General features: G+C 45.8%; 2 protein-coding genes across 2 annotated transcripts; one reads left to right on the forward strand and one right to left on the reverse strand.

Moving 5' to 3' along the window:
• Positions 1-5523: 5523 nt before the first annotated feature.
• Positions 5524-10420, forward strand: fabp3 (fatty acid binding protein 3, muscle and heart). Its single transcript, XM_036515771.1, has 4 exons — positions 5524-5730; positions 9080-9252; positions 9986-10087; positions 10190-10420. Exons 1-4 carry the CDS (start codon positions 5658-5660, stop codon positions 10241-10243), a joined length of 402 nt encoding a protein of 133 aa, XP_036371664.1. The 5' UTR covers positions 5524-5657; the 3' UTR covers positions 10244-10420.
• A 2294-nt stretch (positions 10421-12714) lies between these two features.
• zcchc17 (zinc finger, CCHC domain containing 17) lies at positions 12715-17040 on the reverse strand. Its single transcript, XM_036516173.1, has 7 exons — positions 16966-17040; positions 16552-16609; positions 16136-16236; positions 15780-15871; positions 15084-15184; positions 14729-14853; positions 12715-13357 (listed from the first exon to the last, which is right to left on the reverse strand). Exons 1-7 carry the CDS (start codon positions 17038-17040, stop codon positions 13163-13165), a joined length of 747 nt encoding a protein of 248 aa, XP_036372066.1. The 3' UTR covers positions 12715-13162.
• Positions 17041-17329: the final 289 nt, after the last annotated feature.

Here is a 17329-nt window from a genome sequence, read left to right on the forward strand (position 1 = left end):
CAGATGCACGCAGTCAGCAGGATGTGACAGCCCCGAGGTCCAGCTGATATTTGCGGCAGACACAGACTCGCCAAACCTGCCGCACTGCCGCTGCCCCCAGCTCAAAACAAACAGAGGAGTCTGCCACGGTGCACGATCAATATGCAATCAGCACCCTGCGGCGGGGTACGAACTTCACACAGGCACCATGCATTCACGCACACACACACACACACAAACACACACACGCATGCACGCACACACACTCACACACACACACACACAAACACACACACGCATGCACGCGCACACACTCACACACACACACACACACACACACGCATGCACGCGCACACACACACTCACACACACACACACACACACGCATGCACGCACACACACTCACAAACACACACACACATGCATGTATACAGTTCATGCACATGACATTATTATAAAAATTTCAGGTTATTTCAGGTTATTTCTAACATAAGACATTGATAAGTAATATTGAAAATCTGTATTCTGTGTTATTATCCATAAAGTTAATGTCATTCCATTCTAAACATAAAACCTAGTCTTGAAAATGAAATAGAAATGAAAGGTTGTTGAAATATTTCAGTAGTGCCAAGATGTGAATGCAACACAGCTTGGTATGAATTGCTGGTAAATTTATGCTGAAAATTGAAAAAACTGACATTTGGCCATACAATTGCTTCAATGAAGCTGTTCTGCCTTTGGAACAGCAGACGGCTGTCAGATAAGTTACACAATTTGTAAATGTGATTTGCGTCGACCTTATGCTCCCCAGTTCCCAGTTCAAAGGCGATGGCAGCAGCGGCTGTGTTTTCTTGCAATGACTACAGGCTGCAATAGCTGATCCTGAGCACACCTCAGAGCAAAACTGCTCCCTTAAATTCCGTGTCATTTCCTTTTTTAGGGACTCGCGCTGAGAAAGGAAAAGCTTACACAGACTGCAGGTGCGTGAACCGAGCTTTCTCAATTCCACTGTGACAAATTCTAGACGGGCTCCTTTGATGATGTCATAGAGCTAATTTGGTATTCCGTCCTAACAATGAAGCTGCTACACAGGGTTCGAGGGTGATGCGCTCCGGCGGGTCCTTTCTGTTCAGGTTGAGTCATGTGGCAAGGTGGCATCTGTCCCCTGTGCTCTGTCTTTTTAATATTGATGGAAGATCAGTTCTGCTCCCCGTACTGTGCACCACAGACCAATTGTCATGCCCTCCCCTGCAGCCAAGCCTCCATTTCAGCATTGCATCAAGGGCCAGATGAGGTTTCTGCTAAACCCTGCTCTTCCAGCGTGAATGAAGGCTTATTAAAAAATCACACACTGACATTGGACTGGGGCTGCATCAGCACGGAGTGAACAGATTGAAGCTGCTGATATGTACCTGTAGTCTTTGATGTGCAGACCCAGCTGTGCATCAGCCAGCCGTGTTGGGTGCAACTGGGCCTTTGAGATAAGCAATATGCAACATAATGTGACCAAATATGTACTCCATTTCAGGGACAAGGACAATGTTGTGTGGACCTGAGCAGGGAACAATAACATTGTGGCATCTGATGCACAGTAAGTTTATCACAAATTGCTTTTGTATCAGGTTTCAGGTCTGCTGAAAACAGCAATAATTTGTGCAGAACTTGCTAACGTCCTGGACACTAATTTATGGTGAATTTACAAGCAGAAGCAGTGCCGCAAATTGAAGCTTTATTTGTTTTTAACTAAATAGACATGTTGTATTGTGTAACTGAGGTTATCCTAGTATAGTTACACTGCATATTTGCTGAGACAAAAACTTAACACATTGATGTGGGCTGTAGAGGCTTAACTGTGATCATTATGCTGAAATAAAACATTTAGAATAAAACATTTAAGTTAAATGTAACCTGGATTCCCCAATAAAGGTCATTTTGTCCTCACAAAAAGTCCACACATTCACACATAAATGACACTTCAAGGATGTGTGAACGTTTCCTCTCACATTATGCCTCTGTCTTCTTTCTAAAATTAAACCTCAGCCACCACCTCGACACCCACACTCAACGTCCAGAATTGGGCAACATTGTTCTGTGCCTTATGATATTTCCCCTTCCTCAGCCTGATTTTGGCCCTTGCCATCTGCCTCCCAATCCCTAGCTGAAAATAATACAGTCATCAGCTGTTACGTTTACATTTTTGCCTTTTGGCAAACATTATCATCAAGAGTGATTTCTTGAGAACGAACACAATGTGATACTGATAAATGAAAGGAAGAACCCTCCGGACACACTGACCACATCCAGATATGCGTCACCCCTTTACACGGTGCAAGCACGCTAGCTTGCACTGTGAACGAAGCCTGCATTTGCTTGGGACTGCTGTCCGCTTAACTGGAGTATGCGCATACTAGGAGTAGACACAGTCGCTGGTATTAAAATTGGACATGCTGCATTACACGCAGTTTAAAAAAAAAAAAAGATGCACACAATCTTCTGACAATCTTCTGATTGTTAAAATGTATCAGAAAGCACATCAACCCTGTATAGTTCACCCATCAGCAGCTTTCCCTCCACATCTGTTCACTGACCTATTGACTCACTGTTCTCTATCCTGTTTCATCTGGTTTACACACAGTCTCTGCAGAACTCTCAGGATTGCTCCTCTAGGTCCCCACGGGATCCAAGAGACTTCTCTTCTATTGTTACCCTCATTCAGAGCAGCTTCAATTGATTATATTTCTTCATACATCTGGCTATTGTACTGTAGCAGTTCAGATAAAGCTCAGTGAGGCTGCCACTATTATATACTGCTTCTCTTCCTGCTGGGAACTAAATGTGAGACCCTCTGCTATTACCACCACCTGCCGGTTGCTTCACAGGGGGAGAACGGAGGAATCTGCCTGCTGATTCGCATGTGACTGGAGCAGCTACCAGCCCAGCTCCTGATGCCTACACCACTGGTGTGCAATAAACCGCCAGAACCGAAGCTGAAAAACAGGTCCCACCACTTCCTGTCTGCAGGAGCTGCCAACTCAGCACAGCTTCTCTGTGGGGCCCCCCATCTCAATATTGTGTCTGCATGTCAACAACAATGTATGGGTAACTGCTCTATCTATTACATTACATTACATTATTGTCATTTAGCAGACACTCTTATCCAGAGTAACTTACATCAACTACAGGGTTTTTCTTTCCACAATGCTGTCCATTTATACAGCTGGATATTTACTGAGGCAGTTGTGAATTAAGTGTGTGAATTAAGTACCTTTCCCAAGGGTTCCCCCATGGGGAATTGAACCGGCAACCTTTTGGTTCTGAGTCCTGCGATTTAACCACTATGCTACACTGCCACCTCCTAGTCTTTCTGTTTTCTGTTTTCCATGCAGATGGCTCCAGCCCCTCCGAGCTCTTAGTACCCCCCCTCGGTCTGCACACCTGTCATGGATTGCCTGCACATAAAAGAAGCCTGCAGGTCTGTGTGGTGTGCATAAGTGGGACTGCCTTTGAGCTGTTATCTGATTGCCTAACTGCAAAAGATCGTTCTCTGTCTGGGTGGCCAAATACCTTTTGACCCTTAGCCTGTGTTGTTGTACCTGAACTGTGTGATGACCCCTGCCTGGACTGGACTGTTCTGTTGCTTTTCCCCGATTGTGTGTTGCCAGTAAGCAGCTTAGTTGCCTGGCCAGATAGGTAGAGGAAACATTGTTGAAGTCAGGCTCAACACAGAGCTAGCATTTGTTATTCTCAGTTTCTGTTGTTATGAAGTTACTTCTGTTTCCTATAAAATAAAATAAAAAATTCCAGTGAGTTCACAGCGGGAACCACATCTGCTGTTATGCTCTGGTCAAATGGTCTCGCACCTCACCCTTCCCTGGGGACAAACCTATTGTTGGGTCACATGTAAATATATGTGTGAGTGTGTGAGTGCATGTGTATATATGATCACACACTACACATACATGAGAAAGTGCACTGTCTAATGCACACAATGCTTTTTTCAGCATTTTTTTTTTTCAGCGGTTCCATTCCCCGTCACCCTCCTCCTCAATTCTCAATTCCTCCCTTCCTCTTTCTGTTTCCCTCCCCCTCTTTCACTATCTCTCCCCATTGCTCTCTCTCCCACTCACTCGCTTCATCCCCTCCTCCCCCCCTCTCTCCGTGCCTGTCTGCCCCCACCCCCTTCTTCTCAGGCCCCTTCTCTGTGTCCGGCGCTGATGTGCACCGCATACCCATTTAGTCACACACCTGTGTCAGCTTAGGCATATGCATGCTAAAGTACTTTAGGACAATGTGTGAAGCGGTAAAGAGCCTCACAAGTGTGTATGTGCACGCGTGTGTGTCTGTCTGCCTGTTGCATAATATCAATTGCTGCATCTGCACAATGTGCACATTTTCAGAGGAACTCAGTATATTTCCAATCAGAAATTCTTCACAGCTTGCCTTTTGTCTTGAAGGATTCTGTCCTCATTCACTACAGATTGTAGATTTTTATATACATAAAAATACAGATACAACACTTCACATGGCCTGTCTTTATGTGACATACTTGGAATGTGACCCTTTATAATGCTCCTTAGTGGAATTGATCTGCCTTGCTTTGAAGTGCTGGGACTGAGGACATGCTAATATTTAGTCTGGAATACAACTGTGCAATGGCTGACCCTAATCCTCCTCTCCACCTGTGCAAATCCCTGTTCAATTAGATGATTTTCTCTCACACTGTCCATTTAATGTCTTAGCTTATCTCATTATTTCTATGTTTGTGTTTTTCCTGCAGTATTTCCCTAAGTGATTTCTCTCCGACGTTTCCGCTGTTGTTGGGGGAAGGGGGTGAAGGGGCCATGGTGAACGCGGGCGATTTGAACAAGGTCTCTCTGCCCGGAGGTCAAGCGTGACGGAGCCGACAGCTGCTGGGAGCAACAATGGAGACCCTCTGTGTTCCGGATTATGACTGGGGGAAGGGTCACAGCCAAAGGAGAACACTCGATTGACACTTCTATGGACGCGCCCCAGCACCCTCCCCCTCCACCCCCCCCCCCCCTCCCGAATCAATCAACTACAGAGCCTGCACAGCAGCTCTCTCTCTCTCTCTCTCTCTCTCTCCAACCTCTCCTCTTTTATCTTTTTCTTCCTTCCCTCGATTCTTTCAGTGCTTTCCCGCAGCCTGCTTGCCCTTTGCCACCCCTTTCCACCCTCAAGTCTTTTATCCCCCCCTCCCTTCATCCTGTCTCTATATTTCTTCCTACCTTGTCCTATCTCTCTCTCAATCTCTCTCTCTCTCTCTCTTTCTCTTCCTCCCTCACTCTCTCCCTCTATCTTGCTCTCGCCTTCTCTCTCTCTCTCTCTTTCCCTCTCTCACTCTCCCCCTCTATCCTCTATCTTGCTCTCTCGCCTGCTCTCGCTCCGCTGTCAGCCTCTCTCCCTCCCCTCTCCCGCTCTCTATCTCTCTCCCGTCTTTACCCCCGCCCCCTTTCTCTCGCTCTCTCTCTCTCTCTCTCTCTCTCTCTCTCTCTCTCTCTCAGGCTCCCCCCTCCCTTGCTCTCTGCTCTTGCAGATGACATCACAAACAGCCGGTATAAATCCTCCAGTAGAATCAAAGGATCAGTGTGCTGCTGACTCAGTCTCTCCGTCTGCCTCACATCCATTCCTCTACGCTGCTTCAACGCCCTGCGGGAATCATGGTGGATGCTTTCGTCGGCACATGGAACCTGAAGGAGAGCAAGAACTTCGATGACTACATGAGGGAGCTCGGTGAGTGGGAGAGCGCGTGTTTCTGTGTGCGCAGTAAATGATCGGGTAGCCACACGTCTGTGTGAGAGTGCATGTGAAACGAGCAGAGCATTAGCGAAGTGTATGCAGGTGCTTGTGTGTGCGCGTATGTACGTATATGTATGTGTGTGTGCGTGCAGGTGCGTGTGTGCGTGTGTGAGAAAGAGGCGGGTGTGTGTATAAGCATGTGAGAAAGGGAGTGAACCTGCATGTGTAAACATGTGTGGGACAGGGAGAGGGCGCACAAATCCATGAGAAATGGGGAATGTGTGTGTGTATGTGTGCACGTATGTGTGTGCGTGGTTGGGGCCCTTCACCCCAATCCCTGCTGTGTGCAGAGATCCACATGTGCTTGTCAGAGACAGAGACAGGCGGTGCAGAGTGGGGTGCAGTGGGGAGGAGCTGGAGTTTGGGCGTGGGGGGGGGGGGCATGGCTTCTATCAGAGGCTTTCAATCTTTCTTCCAAAACGGCATTGCAGGGACCTCCTCCTTCTTTCCACCACATGTGCTGTCCATAGCACAGTATTTAAATGGGGGGCTGGAGGGCTTTAGGATTATGTGGGCAAGATTATATATTTATTAAAGTTATTAAATTTTTGGTTAATATTTGACTCGGAGAAGAAAGCAGCAGAACTGGTCTGTGAGGCCCTCTCCTCAGCTGGTTCACTCGGGATCCACTAGGGAGCTGCAAAAGGGAAAAAAGACAGACCTTTTCCGAGAAGTAAAAGAACTGCACTATTGATGTGGTTACCAGTGGCATGTTGCTTTTGTGTCAACTTGTCTATTCCTGTCAGTCATCTTCCCCCACCCACCCACGCACACACACACATACAGTCTCTCTTTCACACCTACGTGCATGCACAGATTACACAGCCCTCATACTCATTCAGCCTTGAGAGATAAACAGAACAGTTAGTCGCGCCACTTTCAGAAAAAAAATTTCTCACTCTGCGTTTCCCCAGCTTGGCAGGAGACTGCATGCTGGTCTTGGAGGTTGCGGGTTGGGGGAGGGGGGTGGGGTCGGGGGTGGGGTTGAACAGGCAGCCTGCATTTGGGTGGAGCCCATTTTGGGGGTGAGGGTGGGGGTTGGAGAGAACTAGGCGTGGGAGGAGATTCTTCAAACGTCCTCATTGACCCCAAACCCCGACCCTACTCCTCCTCACTCCCCCCCCCCACCCCCACCCCACTCTCCTTTGTCCGTCAAAGTGTTTTCTGCACAGACCCCTATTGTGAGCCAACGCTGTGTACACATCACAGGTCAGCCGGTTCAAAATGGCACAGTTAATGCCATGTGGTTGCACCATATCTATTACTCTCTTCGTGTGTAGTTGACCTAGTTGTACACACATGCACAGGCGTGATCGGGTCTGGAGATCTGTCAGGCCACTCCCCTCCACGCCGAAACCCACCCCCCCACCGCCTCCCCTGCCTCGACGATGGGCCCGCGTGAGAGCTAATGATGCCCTGAAGAGGCATGCAGAGGCGTGTATGGCGTGGCATTATAAGGATGAAACCTACTGGAATGGAACAGTAGCCGAGTGGGACGAGTTATTCCCTGAATGTTTACCCTATGTCTGTCGCACCAATGGACCTGTGTACTGTCGGCGCAAGGCTGAGGGCACCACGACCTTCCGGCTCCCTTTGACCCACTGAGCTGTGTGTGTGTGTGTGTGTGGGTCCGTGCAAGTGTGAGCTTTGTATGTGTGTGTGTCTGTGCGTGTGTGTGCGAGTCCATGCAAGTGTGGGATTTGTATGTGTATGTGTGTGTGTGTGTGTGTGTGTGTCTGTGTGTGTGTGTGCTCGTCTTGGTGCTCTAGGGTTAAAATGCTGTGCAATTTCCAGGCCATTTCCCTTAATGCTACGGTGCCTATTAAAGTGTGACCGGGTCACACCGAGGACAAAAATCACCTGAGATCATAAAAAGCAGGAGGCGGAGCTCTGTGATTGAACAAACATCTGATGAAACACGTGGCCTTGCGCGATTGTCTCCCGGCCCGGACTCAGGACCAGAGAGAGGGGTTTGTCATAATCTCAGTAGGGGTTTGTTTTACGCAGTATCTGCCACAGCTGGAGTGATTGTGGTATCGCCATGTTTGCGCGTCCAAACCACGTGTGTGTCAGCCGATCAAGGGTCAGCCTGTGTTACTCTGGTGCATCTTTCGCTTTTAGCAAGTATCACTTGTTTTGTTCATTCCGGTACCTTCCCAAACTCCTGAGAAACAAAAAACAAAGAAGCAAAACACTTGTTTAAATCCATTACTCAGAGAAAAGAATAAAACGGCACACAGATCCTGGGCCTATTTTGGTACAGGTGGCAAAATGTTTTGCTTTGCAAGGGTCAGGTGTGCTGCTAACTTTTTTTTTTTAGCCTGGTCACCAACTCCCTCAGCTCCCCAAACGTTTCATTCAGAGTGCTTACCTGTAATGGCCTGGTCACCTCACACTTTTGGCAATATTTTTGTAATGTGAGTAAAGAAATAAAACAAGCTACTTATTCTCACATATTGCACATATTTTGAATACCTCTGTATTTTGAACAACTCTGTTTCGATTTAACATCTTACTCTAACTTGTTTTAATGGAATAATGGAAACACCCTAATTTGTGAGATGACTGATACACATAGATGGGGCAGTCCCATATTACATTGATGTGAAATTCCCACAGAATATTATTTCAATACAGTTTCTGAAATAATAAACTAACCCAGCAAGGAGCTAAAATATCAATGATGGTGCTGTGTTAGGACATGCAGCAAGTGGCTTCTGACACGGTTGTCAACCGTCATGTGCCACTACACCACTGGCCTTCATCCAGGAAACTGATGCTGTCAGTTCACCTTTATACAGATTCCACACTGGATCCCTTTGAACTGAATGTACTGAAGCCCTGATCCTCTCTGAGGAGCTGAGGCTATGTGTGTGTGTGCGTGTGTGGTATTTACAGACAGAAACCATGGCAACAATAACAACAATGCTGATGGTGGTGTAAGATAAGACTAAATAAGAAACAACAAGACCCACATCATTACACCTACATTATAACAATGATCTCCCTTCATGCTTAGATTATACAATATACATTATATACACAGCAACATAGCAACATCAGAAAGGTATACCAACATAATTGATTCCAAATTCAATTCAATTACATGTTGCCCATCAGAGTGACACTCCACTCTGTCTAGCCAATCCAGTCATACAAACTCCAAATCAGCCCAGTATCTCTTTCCAGTCCCATATGAATGCAGTGTGTGAATGCAGATTCAGTGTGGAATGAAAGCCCTTTTAGATATGTAATAAATGAGGACGATGGTTTCTGCCCGCAGGTGTGAGCTTTGCCACCCGACAGGTGGGCAGCATGACCAAGCCCACTACCATCATCTCCGTGAACGGCGACACCATCACGCTCAAGACCCAGAGCACTTTCAAGAACACCGAGATCAACTTCAAACTGGGAGAAGAGTTCATGGAGACCACAGCCGACGACCGCAAAGTCAATGTGAGTGGTTCTGTGGACGATCGGCGTTACTGACCCTGGATCAGTGTTGGTGACACTGTGTCCACATATACACCGCAATGACTATTCATTAGCCATGGTCACACTGCTGCCTACACAAATAGATCCCTGATGCTGGACCGACCCCAAAGGTTCACAAACACAGACACACCTACAATTCAGGAATATAGACATACTCAGGGCATTGATGTGGAACTAAGACACCAGGGACATACAATGTGCTGATCTGCTATTTTCCAGTTTCATGTATTTTTATCAGGCAGCACCCATAATTACATACTACAGTATGTACATACGTTATGTGTATATAGTGATCACTTACTGTATTCTCAAACTGTTTCTCATACTGAGCCTGTTTGCTTTTGGGAATAAACTGCTGTAGGCACATTAGCATTTCACATTGTGCAGCGCAGTCTCACACATTCACACGTTTCCCATCTGCACAAATCTCCAGAGCATATCCCCTGCAAATAGCAAGGTTCTCCTGCACATGCCTGGTCAGGTCAGGCTTCAGGTTTACACACTAAGACTACAGGTAAGTTTTACAGACACACTGAGACTCTTGTAGATCAGGCTCATAGACACCAATGGACCCGGTTTACAAAAGCACAGAGACCGTTGCAGTCCTAGCTGTAGAGACCATCACCGCTCTGGGTCTGACGCACGGCCACACTGGTTGCGTAACTTTGACCTCTGTGTGTCTTCACGTCCCCAGTCTACGGTAACGTTGGATGGGGGGAAGCTGGTGCACGTGCAGAAGTGGGACGGCAAAGAGACGACGCTGGTGAGGGAGGTCAACGGAAACAGCCTCACCCTGGTCAGTACTGTGTGAGTGTGTGTGTGTGTGTGTGTGTATATCAGGGTGTATATATCGGTCACAGGTGCATTAACCAATCACTGTCTCTTTCTCTCCTTACAGACCCTGACACTGGGTAAAGTTGTGTGCACACGCTACTACACAAAGGCCGAATAAAAGATCTTGGTCCCAACCCCCAGTCCTACCCCAATCCCCTTCTAAACAAAAAGAAGACAAGCCCCACCTCCCCCGGGTCCAGCACTCTCTCTGCTACGGGTGTCCCACTCCCCCATCCCTGACTCTTTTTACTGCCACCTCCTCTGTACTAAACACTCAATAAATACTAATTCCAAACGGTTTTCGGCTTTCGTGATTTATTATGCAAAGTGACTTTCACTCAGGTATGTCCGTCATTAAAGAACACCAGGGGATGGTCTTTGAGAAAAAACTACTTAGCACTTAGAAGGGAGGATTTTTTGTAATAAGCCAAAACGTTTTTGAACAAGATCCTCAGGGGACCCTTTTAACTGAACGTGCAAAGGACAAACGCCCAGTTTAAACACACATCTGACTTGAAAATGCTGAGCACATCCTACCAAAGTCATTAACCTTCTCACAGAAGGACCCGAGGAGCCGTTTAAGGGAAACTGTAATTGGTCTGATTGGCATCGCCGGTTTCACAGTAGCAGGGTGAGCACTGGGGTTTGTAACTGTGGAAGCTCACCTCTCATATCCCATATCCATGCCTCTGTACATTTCCAGCAGTACTATTTCTGTATGGGAATGCATCGGTGCTCTTCTGTGCCAGTGATGTAATTTCACACATCGTAGCAGGCCGAGTTAAAAAAAAAACTCAAAGCCCTAAGTGGGAAGGGTGAAAAGGCATTGGCAGGATGTGTCGATTACCAGATCAAGAGCTGGTCACGCTCTTCTCATTTTCTGAAAATCATCTCCGCACACTATGGAAGTGTCTGTATTCACCATGCGGGTGTAAAGCATGTCCTCACACTACCTGCCCCAACACAGCACTGAGGGTAGGGTGCCAACACCTGCATGTGTGAGAGAAAACTTTAAGGCAAAATTATACACACATATGGAATTACCTGTTAGCATAATTTTGCTAAATCGTGCTATATGGGTGTGCAGTCTGGTGAACAACAAATTTAAACAATGGAAACTGTGTCTATTTGAACACTTCCTCCTTGAATTCTGTACAAAATACAGTGAATCTTCAGAGGAAAGTTCCACATACTGGACACGGGAGTTATCTTGGAAGGTTCAGCTCTTTTTGACACAGAATATCCAATTAATGATGACACATACCACAAGGCCACTCTGAAGCCTACCACTATGTAGTCCTAAAACAGCAAGAAATGAGCAGGGAGAGAGACTCAACCAGCCTGCTGATAGAAAGATGGCTACACTGACATCACTGGGCTTCACACCAGCCAGAGCTCAACAAATTAGTATAAGGACAACACCATAAGACAATGCAAACCTTCCACTTAATAAATGATACTGAAGACTGGGAAAAAGCTGATAAAAACAGATTGAAATGCTATAGAAATTTAGGAAGAGATAGTAGCATTGTGGACTGTCTTACTGAAATTAAAATTCCTAAAATAATAACCCCATTCACAAGACAGACAAGAGAATCACAATTTTATGGTAGTCACTGGCAGATACAAGCTGATCAAGTGCTTTAAAGGAAAATATGCATGTGAGCACAGAAACCTATTTTCCACAGTTTGATGAGTGTTGCAGATTTAAATTAAACCAATCATCTGGGTGGGTTGAAAAAGAGCACCAAACATTTCTTTCAACTTCCCCAAATACTCCTCACACTATGCTAAGACTTTGGTAACGAGTCTGGGTAATTATTGTAGAAATATGTGTGCATGTTTCTTGGGCACAGCTTGAACCTTTCAATTTGGTGATTTCACTGCTAGAATCAGCCAAACACAAGGTCATGAATCATAATCAGGAATGTTCAAGGCTATCAAGACATTCTGGCTACTGTCGACCTCTAGCTAGCAAACAACTAATAGAATATCACTGGCTGTAGCTTGATAGTCAGCTAACGGGTCTTATATATACATATATTTAGCTAATGTTAGCTACAATTTCACAATTATAGGTTACCTAGCGAGGTTGTGAACTCTATGGCCCTATGTCAAACTGTAGTTGGTAGTGCATGTGCGTGTGTGATGGAAAGAGTCACTCAAGTAAATTTGTGAGCGTCACTTCATGCTGTTCTAATTTAGGCGCATTCCTGACACTGGTACAGACGAGACCAGTGTCATGTGTCTGCTGACCAGCTGCCAAACAGGTGGAAGGTCGCGAGGGGCTCGGCTTGAGGGGGAATTAACCTCACCATTACAGGGTGACCCGGATGTGCTCCCTGTAACCCCGCGGTGAAAACCTTGCTCCAGCAGAGACGGGAAGGGGCCAACAAGCACAGCTCACCCACATACCAATGCGAAAAGCTGTCTTTCATCATTAACAGTAAATGAATAATTCTGACATGTTTTAAAACTACAAAAACAAAGTATGTTTGTCCAGCGTTAAATACTACATGAGGAAAAAATGTATTAAAATGCATCAAATAATTAAAATAAAGTCAAAAGAAAAACTGTGATGTGTCCTGGTTTAAAAGACTCCTTTAATGGAACCTAAACAAAATAAAGAAAACACATGGACACACAGATGACAGTTTGTAAGGCCTTGACTGGGTCAGGGCTCTGTAGGACTCAGGCAATTCTACGAGAGAGGCATACAAATATGCCAGGGCTCAGTTTGGGTCAGGGTTAATGGTGTCAGGGTAAAAGGTCACAGCCCTGCAGGGTCACAGCCCCCAGGTCAAGGTATGCAACAGCCCTGCAGGGTGCTAATCTTGAAAAAGTGTCTGTGATGACGACTGAACAGAACAGACACTTCCAAACAAGCAGCCTGACCTCTGCCACTCAGGATGATTGCAGCAGCTTCTGGCAACCGTGGTGGGCACAGAGGTTCCCTCATGGGCCGAGAGCGGGCATAGCTCTCACACAAAATTCCTCTCATGCACACACAGAATAAGGTCCTGTGGTCCCGTCTCCTTCACTCCCGTTTCCTGTGACTTTTGTGCTTCTGTTTTTTGTGCTTCTTCTTTTTCTTCTCCTCCCTGCTGCCCGCCTCGCTGGAAGAGCGCCCTCTTTTGGCCGGCCCAGGGTCTTCATCGCTGTCACTGCTGTCTGAGTCTGAAGAACTCTGCTTCTTCTCCTTCTTCTTCTTCTTCTTCTTTGACTTCTTCTCCTAGTGAGAAGAGACAACAGCATGTTTGACATGAATTGGAAGACAGAGGGCTCACCAGATGAACTAATATTTAAAGCTAACGTGGAGTCAGACACCTAAATAAACAACCAAAACCCTAAATACCCTCATTTCAGAACCATCTACTGTGGAGAAAATAGAATAGGTTTGATTTCTGATTCATGCCTTTGATATAGCCTGCCTGAAATTCAACACCCGGCAACCTGGCAGATCGGGAGGGACAAAGCCACCGGTCTCTACTCCTCATCGAGTTTGGGTCCTGACTTCCTAAACTGAAGTCAAGTGTTTAGACAGGGACTAGAATATCCTGCTGCTATATGAGTTAAACATCTGCTAACTTAATGGCCTGTCCAGACGTGAGGTGTTGTACCTACGCAGACAAGTATGGACAGCAAAATGCAAGGAATCATCAGAATTTCTTTGGGGTGTCTTGAGAACGCAGGGTTACAATGTAGAATGAGTTATTTATACACATGGCATATTACATATTGAAATGTTTTCTCTACTGTAATAATGGTTATTTTGGGACTTGCCCACCATAAAGAATAATGGTAACAACACTACATTGGAACTACAGTTATGCCATTTGTCAAGGTATGGGCAGGAGGGTTATACCCATTACATTCCCAATACCAATATAGTAATGAAAACTAGGCCCTACAGAAATAATGGCCCTAAGGTCTGACTCATTACAAATATTTACTACTGTAATAAATGAATCCAAATTCACAAAATTCAGACACAACTTCATATCACTATACAATATCTCTATACAAATGGCTAAAGCAAAAACATTTTGAGCTTCCTTCCTTGTTTCTGTCCTTTAATAACCACTACCTGCCCGTCTGGGCAGCCCATTTCATCATATTAGCCTATGGCAACATGTGCTCATTGAAGAATGTTGTAGAGCATTACCTGTCATACCATTTATGACAGATGCACCTTTTGGAGGGTTTTTGCCCTTAATCAAACTACTCTGAAATCACTTCATCCAATTACTCGTGTACTGGATAATGAACAACTGACGCACATTTGAGAGGTTGCACAAAAGAGACTGTGCCTTTATGTGATTCATATCTAAACGGTGCAAGCATTTTTGCTAATGTACATCTAATGATTTATGATTTGTACACGTGAGTAACTTGGCCTCCGTGCACGCTGAAAGAGTAGATCTTTTATTCATGAGAAAAGGGCAAGATTCCAGACAGCTGCAGCCTCTCTCTCTCTCCTGCTGAGGCCTTGCAGTCACACGGGCAAACACAGCCCTCTTCTGTGTCAGCCCAACACCTCTCTCCTCTCACACAATCATGTGACCTTGCGCTGTAACTGGACCTCTCGGCTGGGTCAGTTTACCTTCTTCCTCTTGTGTGGCTGCTGGGTGGCCAGGCTTGCCGGCTCCTGCTCGCCCTCCTCTTCCTCATCGGGTACCAGGCTGTACTGCAGGCCAGGCTGAGAGAAGCAGTCCTTTGCAAAGTGGCCTGCAGGAATTCACATGAGTCACCACCTACTCACACACAGTCTCTCCTGTACTTTTGCCTAACACTTTTCTGCACCGTAACTCACACACTTATACAGAGACACACCACTACACACATTCTCAAAACTACACACTCACTCCCTCTCTAACAAAACACACTAGCCTGTCACACTTTAACCACCGCTCCCTGCAATGCTGCTTCTGCACCGTCTTCCCCCAGTCCTGACTCACCTTTGCAGCCGCATTTCTTGCAGGTGGTGTTGAGAACGGCTTCCAGTGTTATTCTCCGGCTGGTGTGATCTCTGAACTGCCTCCGCCTCCTCTCATCCTGCCTGCATCAAACGCACAGCACGCCATCACCTCAACACCATCATCTGTGCATTTACACCCGCGAACATTCACCTGTACGCAAACACATCCATGTGTACATCCTCACCAGCGGGACTCACAAGCCCTACCTGTACACTGACATATCACTCCATCGCTAGTTCACGAGTCCTGCACCAAATGCACACTCATACATCCACACCTGTGGCAGCCACACACTCCTTCCTGTACATCTATACACCCACCGCCTCACTAGTCCAACTGCCCTTCCACAGGTCCTGCCGTCAACAGCCATACCTCACCACAAAGCCCATCGACCCTTATGGCCCTTTTGCCAGATACAAAATCTTGACTGACAGAAACTCCAATGCATTTTGGGCTAAGCCATTGCCAGGATGGTAGACAGCAGTCTGTTAAAGTGGGAAATGTTACAGTGTTACAGACGGAAACAACTTGAACTTTACAGTGAGGTACAGGTTTTGTTTGTCATTCCTGCACCTGCGTGAACCCACGAGACAGCACCAGACTTGTTCCACCCATAAACAGCTGACGAGCACGGTAGGTTCAGGCTGTGAGACAGAAAGTTTGACCGACACATACTCTAACATCACATTGTTGGGATCCAGGTCCTTCCCTGTCCCTTGGTTGACAGCTTTCATCGAAAATGAGAGTTTCACCTTTTCTTCTTGTATCTGGAACAAAAAAATGCAGTAAAATTATTTAGAAATTAATCAGAGATATGATTTTTTACTTTTTCATGATATTCAACTTTAAGAATATTCAGCATTAATGTTAAATTAACACTTACACAAAGAACATTATACAGCGCAGAATCTATGACTTTATTATTCAAAAAGATCCTATGCATCAGTACCTTCATCAACTAATGGAAAAAAATCAATCACTGGAAAACTTCTACTGAACTAACTGACAAAGACAGTAGGAGGGGGGTTTACCTCTCGCCCAATGACCTTCACCCACACCTGCTCTCCAACATCCACAATCTCTGAGGGGTTGTCCACACGGCATGATGACATCTCACTCTTGTGGACCAGACCTGTCATTGCAGGAAGAATGTTACTGTAGAGTTTTAGCTCTGTCTAACCAGGGGAAATACACCACAGAGTGATTTAATTACACAGAAAGAAATAACACATTGGGGGGTGTTTTGTTGCCACCAGTGGAGAATGTTAACTTCAACACAGTCTGGCAAATGATGTAAACGCCAAGTAGCTAAGAGTAATAATGAGGAATGTAATCTCCTTCGATAATGATGTGATCAGTGCCCCAGCAGCAGATAAATTTGGATCTAATCCCAGTTCTGAGAGCTGGGAAATACTGCATAACTAAAACTGGGTATAGAGAATCTCACCTTGCTTCCTGCAGCCAGGAATCTTCACGAAGGCTCCATAGGCTGTGACAGATGCCACCTGGCAGAGTAGCAGGGCCACACGTGGGTGGGGCAGGATCAGATGTGATCATGGAAACAAGACAAAAAGTGGAATTAGGGGAAAGACAGAGGGAAGGCAGCAGGACCAAGAAGAACAAAAGATACAGACAGATTGAGAGGTCAATGAGGTAAAAACGTATTTTTACCTCATTGACCTCTCATTTTGATAAAATTATTTCGCCGTTCACACCAACAGTGAAAACATTAAGTGCGAATGGGTTCAATGAATTACAATTACACATTTTCAAGACAACAGCCAGCTGAAAAGTTTTTTAAAAACTTAAAGAACGCTAGATCAGCAGTAGGCGAACCTACTGCTAAACCCTCGTGCCCTACCTCTCCACGGATGATGCTGTAAAGCTGCGGAAGTTCTTCCAGATTTACTGGTTCCCTACCCCGGTAGCCATCCATTATCCTGCAAAGTTAGATAGCTCACATCATAATCTACCTAGCTAGATGGCTAACAAGCTAACGCAACATCACAAGCATCATTATAGCAGCACCTAATCACTAGCTCACTAGCTAAGTGCGACATTTGCTGAGAAGGCTAAGCTAAGTTACCGTTAGCTAATGTTAGATAAGTTTTTACGATTTTGTAGCCAGATGCTTTAAATTTTCTAACGAACATTAACCGCATTTGCTACGACGCAGTACAGGGAATGGTTGCCTACTCTAGCTATCCAGTGACATGATGTTAATG

Source organism: Megalops cyprinoides, chromosome 21 (genome assembly GCF_013368585.1).
Source record: "Megalops cyprinoides isolate fMegCyp1 chromosome 21, fMegCyp1.pri, whole genome shotgun sequence".
Taxonomy (NCBI): domain Eukaryota; kingdom Metazoa; phylum Chordata; class Actinopteri; order Elopiformes; family Megalopidae; genus Megalops; species Megalops cyprinoides.